Below are 12,723 nucleotides of genomic sequence, written 5' to 3'. Positions count from 1 at the left end.
TATTTTCTTTCATTTTCAGTTATTACATATATATAAACAGTTCCTTAAAAACTTTAACTTTAAAAATGAAAAAAGATGTTTAATAATCTAATCTAATAAAAACACATAGAAACAAAGACTCCAGTGTAAAACTTGAGAGGAATAGAAGAAACGTAATAAAAAAATTTTGACTATGCGAAGTACTCTAACGAATATTGCAATCGACTTCGTGACTATTGCAATAAGAAAGATTCATCAATAAATGTGCGATAAGTTAATCCTTGATATTCGACGAAAGTTCTACCCACGAAGAGATGCAGTCATGTAATAAAATTTTCATAACAGTATAATTATGCAGATATTCCAAAACCAAAAGTGAAATATCAAAATAAAAAGTTTGGAGTACAAAGTTACATATCAAGAATAACGTAAAGTAAGCAAATTATGTACGCAATAGTAGCGGGAACCGAATAATTTAGTGAACTAGAAGTTGCTGTGACAGGGGTTAGATCTGTTTTGGCGCAGCGGTGTTCGATGTGGCGTCCTCTGGCGGTAAGCTCGGTTAGTAGAGCAGAAGAGATGGTGGGGAATAGAGTGTAGCAACGGAGCGTGCGTCTACGTCAGGAAAAGCTCTGAGCTTATTGGTCCCGGTCCATTGTTGCGTATTGATTGCTGCGGAGCGGTGGTATGGTCGTTGGGACACTCGGTCGTCCTCATCGCCGTCGTCGTCGTCGTCGTCGTCGGTGGTACAGTCGAGTAGGTTAAGAAAGCGGGACACGCGTACAGATAGATCAGTTTTCCGTGTCGTTGTGATCGAAAGCGCGTTTCGTCGCGTACGATCCATGGATCTGGGTTTACTATATAATATTTACACGTAAAATACAAGTATATATACATATTATATACGTATTTCTTCATATATACATATAATTACACGTACACCAACAAACTATACACTTACACATATATGTGATACACGCGAACACTTGTAAGTATATACGCGCGCGCGCGCGCATAACTATATATATATGTATAAAACCTATAACACAAATGATACCAATTAAAAATTATTTGCATATATGTATATCTATATAAATGTAGACACGTACACGCGCGCGCCTACATACACATACTACGTATACATAAACATTTAGTTATAAGTATATACACGTACATACGCGCGCGCGCGCGCATACATTCGCACTTACGCAGATACACTTGTACATATGTCATGTATATGATTATACATATGTGATACAAATCAAATATACACATATATACAGGCTGATACGCACACATGTAATTAATATTGCACATACATATATACACATACAGATTAATTTAATACAAAAGATACACACGCGTTGAGATACAGTTAAACATCGAACCACACGCACGCACGTATGTGTATATACGTGGACGCACGCGTATGTATATATCATCGTAGTGGTGTCAGTGGGTTGTTTTCTTGTTTTCTGTTTCTCCCCCTTTCGAGATTGGAACTACCTGCAGCATCAGCGGTGGCGGCGGCGGCATCAGCTGCCGCCGAGCGTGTCGAAACCGATTTTCACTGATACTCGGTCGCGATAAACGCGCTGGATAGTTCTCGAAAATAGTCTTGCGAATCTTAGCTCGAGGAGAGAACAATCGACAGGCACAGAGGGAAAGAGAGAGAGAAAGAGAGAGGGTGAGAGGGAGAGAGAGAGAGAGAGAGAGAGAGGGAGAGAGAGTGTGTGTGTGTGTGTGTGTGAGAGAGAGAGAGAGAGAGAGAGAGAGAGAGAGAGAGAGGAAAGAACATGTACGCCTGGAGAATCTCGACGAGCGAAGGGACTGACTAATCGGGGCTAGTCGATCGAGAGTAGACAAAGATCGAAAGCTTTCATTGGTCCAGCGAAACGGAGAGAAGAAGCGCAAGACGAGAGTCGGCCAGGCGACTCGAATGTAGAAAATTAGCGTCGCGATCGGTCGACCCATCATTCTCGCGACAGGGAAAGGACAGTTGAAACCGGGACGAACGAAACGAGGAGGCGAGAAAAGCGGACGGGATCGCAAGGGAAAGAATAGAAAAGTGAGAGATAAGACTGAGATAGAGAGTGTTGTGTAGTGAGAAAGAAAAACGAAAAGGGAGAAACGAGTGTGACGAACGCGATAAGGAAGAAGAGAAGGACTTGTGTCGAAGAGGAGAGGAACGAGAGGACAGGAGATTACATATAGGGAAAGCTCAGTGAAGAGAGAGGGGGAGTAAAGAGCGACGGTAGAAGTCGCCAGTAGAATCAGGTGGCAGTAGCAGTGGCAGTAGAAGCGGCGATAGAATCAGGATTGGTAGGCTTTGGTAACCGGTGAAGATAATTCCGAAGAAAATAAGCGTGTTACGGGGGTGGGTGGGTGGGTGGTGATCGGTGCGTGCGTGCATCGTGCGTGCATCGTGCATCGTGCGTGCATCGTGCGTCGTGCGTGCGTGCGGCGTGCGTGCATAAACAAAAAAAAGAAGAAGAGGAGAAGGAAGAGGAAAAGGAGGAAAAGGAAGAAGGAAGAAGAGAAAGAAGAGAAAGAAGGAGAACAGTTAGTATAAGCGAAAACGATATTAAAATTAAGGGAGAAGAAAATAGGAGAAGAAGAAGAGAGGAAAGAAAGAAAGGTTGATTAGTTGTTCGGTGGTAGTAGTGGTGGTATTATTGGTAGTGGTGGAGGTGGTGGTGGTGGTATTGGTAGTAGTAGTGGTGAGTGGGCGCAAACTGCGCGAAGCTAGTTCGTGGTTGAAAGCTGCAACGAAGCGCGAGGCGTGCAGAGTTGCAGCAGGAAATTATGAAGCGTATAAGGAGCGCTCCGTTGGCCGCCGCTTGTGATAGCTGCCGGTGAATGTGTGATCCGGGGGCAGCAGAGATCCACCGTAATGACGACCGAAGAGACGACCGAGCAGCCCCCGGTAGACGACTGCCTGAAGGAACGGAAATGGTGGTGCTTCCTGCTGTCGAGCATCTTCACTTTCCTTGCCGGGCTGCTGATCGTACTCCTCTGGCGTGCGTTCGCCTTCCTCTGCTGTCGCAAGGAACCCGAGTTCGCCCCAAATGACCCGAAACAGAAAGAGCAAAAGACGAGCCGCCAGGGCAAGGAGTTCGAGGGGACTTTTATGACCGAGGCCAAAGACTGGGCCGGTGAACTGATTTCTGGACAGACCACCACTGGACGTATTTTGGTGAGTTACTCTTCACCCGTTAATCTTCCTTTGCCTTTACTCCCTGTAAGCACACGTATCTTTTGCTTTCTCCTATCTTTGGTTATTCTGGTTAACTTTGGAACGAGAGGGAGGGAGAGAGAGAGAGAGAATGAACGAGCAAAGAAAGTGGGTAAAAGAGAGAGGGAGGGAGGGAGAGAGAGAGAGAGAGGGAGAGAGAGATTCGCAAATAAGTAAGCACAATTGTTTTTTAATTTTTGTTGTTCGTTCTTACTTTTGCAAGTTTCATTTAGCGATAATTTGAAATCTAATTTTTGCGATGTTTTGTGTAGATGGTTCCAATTTTCTAAGATTACTTATTACATCATTGAGTTTTAAACGATCCAGATTATTACGAGTAATAAATGACCCAGAAATATTACGAATACACTCTGATTTGTTCCATTAATATACGTTTCTTCATTCTGCTTACGTTTACTTGGTAGTCTGACGCGATTGATCTCGATGAATTCTGTCGTCATCTGCATAAATCATATTTAAATATATATTTCTGTATTTCTGTAGAATTACGCTGGTTTTTAATTTTTCACTGGATTGTACGCAGTTGTTGTTAGTCTTCGAGAAAAATAGCATAGATCGATCGAGAATTGAAGTATTCCACCAGACGTGACACGATGTTTCGATCGTCTGTGTGAGATATAATCTATGACACGGAGGGTTAAAGTACGAATTAGGCATACTTTATAAGGCTGCTTTTATCTGATAAAGGTTCTGATTTTGCCATAACTGTGCTTTTAAGAAGAAAGTGAAAAGCGATCGATCACAAACGCAAACGTGTTAGTGGGCCAAACTCTAGCTCCTCTTCTAGTTTCGAAAGACTATGTTTACGGTCATTACATATTACAAGTATTGGAATTCTTTGTAGGAAGAAAAAGAATATCATAGCTTTGGAATTTGTTGAAAATTTACGTATTTTAGATCAAAATCGATTTATCAATTGCAAACTAAATTCGATATAATATCACACTTCAATTTATATTTCATGGTATCCATGTATAAGTGTCTGTCGAAAAACGATCGATGGCTGGAGCTAATTTTTATTCGTCATTGTGAATGTTTCACGTTATGAATCATCTTTTACTAGGTAAATATATTTTCTTCTATTATATCATTGAAACAGACTACGTACATGGTAGACTAACGTAAATATCGATTATAAAATAATTCTAATTTAATGCGTGATTTAAAAATTGTCTACTACAATTGAATAATATATTTTTTTAAGTACAAGAAAGAGTTGAATAATAATTCAAGTAAATTACAATAAAATATAACGTTTTGATATCGTTCAAATATTACAGTACACAATTAATCTAAAATATTTTACTATTAGATAGATGTTGTTCGATCACAATTTCCTATGCTTTCGCCTTGTTTCCGTTTGCTGCTTATCTCATTAATGATCGATCGTAGGAAGATTGTATCGATGATTCTATCGCTGAGTATATACCATGTGTTTGCCTAGAAACTGTCTATAGAAAGAGGAAAAATTATTATAACCTCTACGCGCAGCTATATCATGTTATGTAGATAGATGGGTATACATGTACATATAACGCCATGTACAGAAAGTGAGTTCACGGCACGAGTTAGCTCGAGTATCGTAGCTGGTGACCCAGTTTTCGTTCGTGGAACCAGCACGTCGTTGACTGAAGTAGAGGGGTAGTTTCTACGCAGTGCGTGCTTTATCCTGTGGGGCGTGTTTCCAGCTTTTTTCGAAGCTTCACGATTCTATCATCTTTGTTTTATTTGTCTTGATTCCAAGCGAAAAAATACTAATTTGCAATCGACATTATAAAGAGAAAATCAAAATTTTAATATAGTATGCGTTGATGGATATGCTAGATAGGTGTTTCATTAACAATAACTTTGATCAACTTATATTTGTTTTAAACTTGTCGAATATTTTTTTTAGTAATTTTTGTATCATAATAATTTCGTTATCGTAAATTTTTAAACATTTTAGTTTGGATGATATGCTATTATATATTAATCCTTTTTATTTTTATAATTTTGTATTTGTGGGGGTTCTTTGGTACGTAAACATAAAAAGTAAATTTGAGAAACTTCTTTAATTGGGAAGATAACAAGTTTATAGGTAAAAGTATTGGAACATTGAACAAATGCTTCGTAGAATAGTTATTTATAATTACTGGTTGTGTTAATTATAGCTTTACGGGATAACAGGCTGAAAACGAAAATTAATCCATTGTAAAAAAGAATGAGGTGTGAAAATTCGATTCAATTTGAATTAAAACATTGTTAGGGTGTATAACAAGAATCTATGATTTATATATTCTTAAATTTCCAATTTAAAATAGTGTATTTTTCTAATTAATCCGTACGTCTCTGAATATCTTCGTAATTAGGAATTCCAATATATAATTGGTTTCTAAATAATTCGCGTTCTAATAATCGATTCTACCATTTATTTTATTAACTTCAAGCATACATCGATAATAAACAAAATTAAATTCTATTAATTTAAAAATTAATATTAATAACATTAAATCAATTGGCTAAACTTTCCTTGCTTCAAATTCAATTGAACTTCAAATTCAATTGGCTAAAAATTTATTATGGGAACTAAATTTTTCTTATCATTAATCTTGTTTAGTAAATTTATATATTATATATGAAATAGAAATTATTAATTTTTATTTGAAAAGAAAAATGATCATAGCAAAGTGATTTCTCTGGTTAGCAGTCTTCTTCAATATGTGATATTTCTGAAACTTTTAAAACTCGAATTAGTTACACTGCGATTATGTTTGTCGGTTGGAAGTTTTAGCTTTGCAGTAGGTACGTAACACAGATCTACTTTAGGACTTGAATTATCATTGCAGTTTCCATTCACATAACGTGTGCACTACTTTGAAGAAGGTACTTAGTTATTTTTATGCTTTCAGTTAATTTCCATAGTTTGTCCCATTTCGATAGATGCACATTGCACATACATGTATATCGTGTTAAGAAGCGTGTTTCTAGGTTGGACGATAAATGAATCGAATAAATTTTGATATAAGGATTTATTTTTCCTCCTTGTATTAGGTCATCCGAAAAGTTTCTTTCGTTTTATAAGGAAATAATGGATGCACATTTTCCGTTTTATATTATTTTATCGAATTACGTATGATCTATTTTGTTCTATCAAAATAAAGATCACAACGTTCGACAAATTAGGTTTCATATTTGTATAAAAATACATCGTTGTAAGACATGTCTGTAAAAGAAAGACACTTTTCGGACAACCTAATATTTAATTTATATCTACTATGAACTTTAACCATTGTCAGTATAATCATTCGATTAATTTTAGCGTTAAAAATTATGTCATAGTTATGTTACTTCTAATATCATGGTCAACTCAGCAAGTCCCAGAGTTAGAAGATCAATTGAGTTTACTTGTCAATTCAACGGGGAATCGCGTGTCTTTCTTTATTAAGCACGCGATATTCTTCGCGATACATTTTCTATATTCTTTTCGAATATAAGCTATGCCGCTTACATAATAGCGACGTGTCTTACAAAAGACAACGGGGTAGGTTTCTCTCTAATTTAATCCAGCTGGAACTTATCGCCACCAACGAACTGTTCCAACCAACAACCACACCGTTTTCTGAAGTAGATGACGCGCATGTCTTACTTCTACCACTAAGTTTTATCGAATTATAAAAAGCCTTATGTATATTGACATCTCTCTTAATTCAACTATTCGTTATATTTTTTATTGTAGATAACAAGGCGGTGTAACTTGAAAATAGATAAATATTCGTATTAAACACTATAAATAAATATCAAATATTCATAGCAAATAGTATAAATAAATATTAAATATTCAGGGTAAGCAGGATAACATTCTAGTAAATACTGTTTGATTTATGTGAGTCAAAGCGTAATGCTGTGATTCATCTTATTATATGTATGTATTATGTATATAGGATATTAATAGAAGGAGAGATCCGTAACTCTACGCAGTTACCAAGTGTATTTCTAATGTAAAATTATGTTATAACATTGAAAAGTAAGTCCCAAAGGATATTTTTGTATATAAAATTTTCCCACTGTCTTGAGATCTACAATCACTACTTATAAGGACCTAGTTTTTTAAAATCACCGTGTATGTAGATCTTAAGCGCGATATGTATGTATATTTGTAATTGTTCACATGAAAGGCAGCGTTCCCTTGTTTCCTTCTCGTTTATCTGAATCGAACGGAATATATTAATATTAAATGTGTATTTGTCGAAAACGATTATGATTATTATTTTTATACTTCATGTAAGGTATTGCAGAGATGCGTGATTTCCTCGAGTAGCATTATCAAAGTAATAATGGGGTCGCTGTATTAAAGCAAGTGGAGGTAAAATCAGATCGTGATTTGTAATAGAAGCATGGCTAGTAAGGCTGGAAATAAAGTGGAAATCAGGAATAACAAAATTGCATCACAGGCTTCTCCCTAGAGAAAAATGAATTTAAAGATCAATCCAGTACACGTGCACTTGACTTATAGATAAGCGCTGTTATGAATTTCACTACAGACTGCTAGTAGTACATAACTGGTCTATACATACTTCAATGTCAGAGTTATTGATATTTATATTAATTCGTCCTTAAAGGTTCAGGATCAATACAATCAATGTAATAAATTATCGATGTATCAACTAAGATCAGTTTATTATTGTAGTTGAAATATCGTTCTTCTATTGACATGGTTTTAACGTAAGTACGACTAAGTAAGTAAAGTTGTAAGTAAAAAAAAAAGTAAGTAAGTATTGATAGCAATCATCTCTGACAAGTCTCTTGTATCCTATACAAAAAATCACAATAATGGTATAATTAATAAAGTTCGTAGTACCGCTTATCAATCACATGCACGTGTACTCGATTGATTTACGAATTCATTTTTCTCGAAAACGAAGCCTCTAATGCTATCTTGTTATTACCTTTTTTTATTCTACTTCGCGATTTACAGTGCATAACATGTAAAATATATATTATTCGGTTCTTCGTATATCAAAATGTAATAAAATCACATTAGATTAAAAAAATGGTATTGTTACCTTAACGAAATAGGAATCGGAGTAAAATTCTCTATTTAAACTTTCCAATTAATCAAATTATTTGTCGTTGGTACATAAGCAGTCAATCATAGCGTAAAAGGAGCATCACGTAATACTTATCGTTAATTCAATGCCATACTGCCTTGAACATGCACTGCCTTGCAACTCTGTTATTATGCTGGTGCATCGACAAAGCTTTTTATCGATTCTCAGTTCCATGTCATATATACGTACACATATTATGTATTCTCTGCGCACGGCCCTTAAATTATGTGTTAACTTTTGTCTACCTTCCATCACATTCTTAGGAAAAAACTACTTAATTCGATGCAACGTGCATACATTGATCGTTATCTGGGACGGATTGAAATGTTAAAATTTATTCACTTTCACTTCTATAACGATAACTGATTATTATCCTAATTGAACTTGATGTATTCCCGACTTTTTTGTTATTTGTTATGCAAATTTATACTCATATGGGAGAACTAAAATAGAGATCCATTTTATCAATTAAAAATTATAACAAACACTCTACTTTGTATATTTTGTACATTTCTCTGTATTATATGCATCCTGTTCCTTTTCCCGTAAATCGATAAAAATCCATAGTTTAGTAGGTAATTTTCAATTAGAATATCGCGTTCGTCAAGTAACCCTTGTTGAAATATTATTAATAGACTTCCGATTATATAAATTCCTTCGTTTAATATTTAATCCAAATAAAATTGGACTGTTATTGAAAGTTTAGAAACATACAAACGTCGTTTGTATTTTTTCCGAATACAAGAGGATGTTTTCCTTTGATCGTGAAATATTTGCCAAATCAGTCCTTCATCCTTCATCTCTGGATCTTTAGACTTTTTAGGCTGTCAGCATTCCACCCTCTTTTGTAGTTTGGAATTAGTAAAATGATGATGCTGCAGATGTGAGTGATTTAGGTTCAGGAAGGAGTAGATTTCGAATTATACTGGCTATCTATGTCATGGATTTGTGATACATCAATCGTTATTAAGTATGCAGAAGCGAAGTGTTAGTAGCTCGTTTAGCCCACGTACGTGTAATCTTTCCTTCAACTATGAAGTAATTTTTAGGCTCTGGTTCTTGATTCGAGCGATCGATTGTAATGAAACAAGCATTCAAGTTCTCAAATGAATTTCGAAACTCTTACAAGCAACTAAGAAAGTACTCACAATACTAAAAAGTTGTTTACATTAGTTTATATTATATGTAAATGTTTGTATACTTTGATATTAGTAGCGCTAATTTAAATGAAAAAATATTTAATATGAAATCTGTGGTTATTGGTTCAATTATACTCTTCACTCAATAATAATTCAAAAACTATTATTTGCTAGGAATGGACGTATGATGAATGGGACTGTCGATATGTCAGTTATCAAAAACTGTCGATTTGTTAGAACGATTTCATACACGTGTCTCTTGTCCATCGTACTGAACGTTATATGGAACTATCGCCTCCATATATTTGCTTTTAGTATCGAATTATTCAATGACACTACGTGTACATACCACATATCTTACATTAAAACGTAGTAAATATGGTAATTTGTAAAATTGTTTCATTTCTATACTTACCTTTATATTTATGTATCTGAATTTTTAAGTAATTTTTAAATCCTTTAAGACTGGCACGATATGTAGCCTGACTAGACCTACCTCATTAACTCCTTTCTGTACGTAAGATGTAAGGTACTATTTAAAGAAATAGGAGTAGCCTTGAACTATCAAGAGAAGGTGATCATGCTAATGACTATGCTACGTATAACGTAAACGCCTAAGATATCACATCACAATGTTCACAACTACTCATTTTCTAGCATCGATGTGAAGTTTCAAATTAAAATGAACATAATCTAATCGAAGATGCTTCAAAAAGAAGAACAAAGTATTAGGTTGTCCGAAAAGTTTCTTTCCTTTTATGAGGAAACAATAGACGCACAACGTTTTTTGTTTTATATTATTTTGTCGAATTACGTACGATCCATCTCGTTCTGTTGAGATAAACACCGCGACATTTCACAGACTTGGCTTCACGTTTGTATAAAGGTGCACTGTTGTAAAAAAACACGTTTGTGAAAGAAAGACACTTTTCGGACAACCTAATACATTCAACATACCACCAATTGTATCGCAACTTTTACCACTTTTACGTTGCATCGTTTCATCAAAATTATTTCATCAAAGTGGACAATGACAATATGATTAAAACTCGTTGCTTAGGAAACGTCACGATAATTTTTTTCTATTGAACATTCTTATCGAAATAATTGATAATCGTATTCAATAGGAATTTGTTGAAAATTTTCGAATTCTATCCGGAGGTTCGGCATTTTAGCGTCTTTACAGTCCTCGACACGTACATATGGTTCTATCCCTCAGCGAGCATCAAGCGTCAATGCGAATGCAAATAAACTGCGGTTGCCAAGGCACACCCACTCCCTTCAATTACATTCAATGTGGGATCCACCCTCGTGGCGAGTGAAACGCGCATATAATCGCGCATACATAGGCGTGTATTATGTGCATACCGGTTTTGTCTCCGCGATATCATTATGATGGAGTTTCTATTTATGACGATCCTAGGAAGCAGGACGGCCATGTATCTATCCTAGCACTTTGTGTCGAACCTGCTTTTAAAAAAGTTTCTTCAAGACGATTCCCTCCACTCTACTTTCTACATCCAATGCTTTTATCTCTATTTTCTTGTGAAAAGAAACGTCTTAAACGTTTTGCGCTATCATCGTAAATACAGCGCTGCAATATTCTGCTATCAGTTCGGATAAGTTTCTTTTATTCAGTTTATATATTTTACTCGTGTGTTTTTGCATATTTTTTGATGTTGAAATATTTATACAAAATTATACGTCAAGTTTAGAAGGACGTTAATTATCTATGAAAGTTTCATATCTTCTTTGCGTTCGAACGTTTGTTTAAGTTTCTGATATATTTGGACATTGCAATATGATCGAATAATATCGTAAACAACGTCACGAATGATGGAACGATGTGTAAATTATCTATGAAAGCTCGTCTTATTTTTTCCAACGCAAACTGCAAGGCAGCTGTATGCCGAAGTTGATTAAATTAAAATGCCTTAAATGAAATTTCCTGCAGCAACAAGGTGAAATTCCGAAGATTGCTCGAAGATTGATTTGCGTCAGAAACAATGGAATTCTTTAAGCAAGGTATTTAATGACTATTAAAACGTTGGAAAGAAATTGTAAACAACGGTGGAAGATAATGGTGGATAATGGTTTAAATAATGGCGGTAATTCATTAAGCCATGCTAAGTAATTGCGAAAAAAGTGAAGCTTTTATATACCAAAGAACCGCATGAATTTATGAAATAATTTAATAGGTATTTTTTAAATTACTTATATATTCCCCCTAATGTCCTAAATTTAATTCATTTTTCATTGCGATCAGAGAATTTCCAGAATTTGAAGAATCATTGTCTTCCTCACGCGTACGATTGAATTGTATGTGTTAAACGTATACGTCGCATACATTTCTGAATGAAATTATTTATATTCCATTCTTTTGTGTTTATCTATTGCAACGTTATAGATCTTCGAATCGAAGGTGACAGGGATGAATATACTTTTCTTTTCTTCAATTCTTTTTTCGTTTTCTCTCAAGCTTCGTTCATGACTCTAATAGAAATACTAATTTCGGATATGGTTCATTCGACGTTTTGTTTTTGAAATTATTTCCTTTCCATCTCAGTTTCCCTTTTCCTCTTATGAATTGTCATTTGGCTGATCAAGTATTTGCTTTCGCTTTTTTGAATATTCTGGCTGAGGATATATTCTTAATTAGGATAGACGTGGTATATTAACTTGCCCTCTGAACATACTGGAACAGAGATTCTCTATTTCTAAACAAAGTCAAAGAAGACGTTACAGGCTAAATAGTTTCCATGTATTTGGTGTTCGTGTCAATGAGTTATCCTGACTTGTGTTGCGAAATATTCGTTGCCAACACTTAACCCATTTGCACTTCCAGTTCTTGCGTAGTAGGTAATCAAGGAAAATTGCGACTTAATTTTAAAATACGCCGTTGCCTGTCCTTTCTGAATGTCAAAGTATATCTATTTATTACCGCTTCATAGAACTATTTGCATCGTTGTTTTTGTTTACCATATCAAATAACATACAAAATAATAGTATCAGTGTACTTAAAGAATAGTTTTTATTGCAAATTACGCTCCTTTTGTCTATCAATATAATTAACGATGGGCAAAAAAAAGTAAAAAATGGAATTACATTTAACAAAAACAATGAATGGATATAATACGTATATTCTAGAATAACATGGTAAAATGTCTAGAAAATGTTTAGTATAAAAGTTATTATTATGATACTCATAACATGCTTATTTTCAATTTTCTTCTGTCATCTTCTGTTTGCCATGTGTCTTGCG

General features: G+C 35.1%; 1 protein-coding gene across 50 annotated transcripts in view; it reads left to right on the top strand.

The window, feature by feature from the left end:
* Positions 1-549: 549 nt before the first annotated feature.
* LOC126865481 (calcium-activated potassium channel slowpoke) overlaps positions 550-12,723 on the top strand; it is a 108,145-nt gene continuing 95,971 nt past the window's right edge. For 31 of the 50 annotated variants that reach the window (XR_007689568.1, XR_007689566.1, XR_007689564.1 and 28 more), the window contains exon 1: positions 974-3,175. Coding sequence is in view for 17 of the 50 variants with exons in the window: in XM_050618031.1 (XP_050473988.1) it covers positions 2,873-3,175 (303 nt within the window). In the remaining 33 variants the exon portion in view is untranslated. Of the gene's footprint in view, positions 865-973; positions 3,176-12,723 lie in introns of those variants that run through there. The other 19 variants (XR_007689571.1, XR_007689573.1, XR_007689572.1 and 16 more) reach the window with 11 other exon arrangements.

The sequence above is a fragment of the Bombus huntii genome, chromosome 5 (assembly GCF_024542735.1).
Source record: "Bombus huntii isolate Logan2020A chromosome 5, iyBomHunt1.1, whole genome shotgun sequence".
NCBI classification, from domain to species: Eukaryota; Metazoa; Arthropoda; class Insecta; order Hymenoptera; family Apidae; genus Bombus; species Bombus huntii.
Note: the sequence above shows the minus strand (reverse complement) of the source record. Positions and strands in the feature narration are given on the sequence as shown.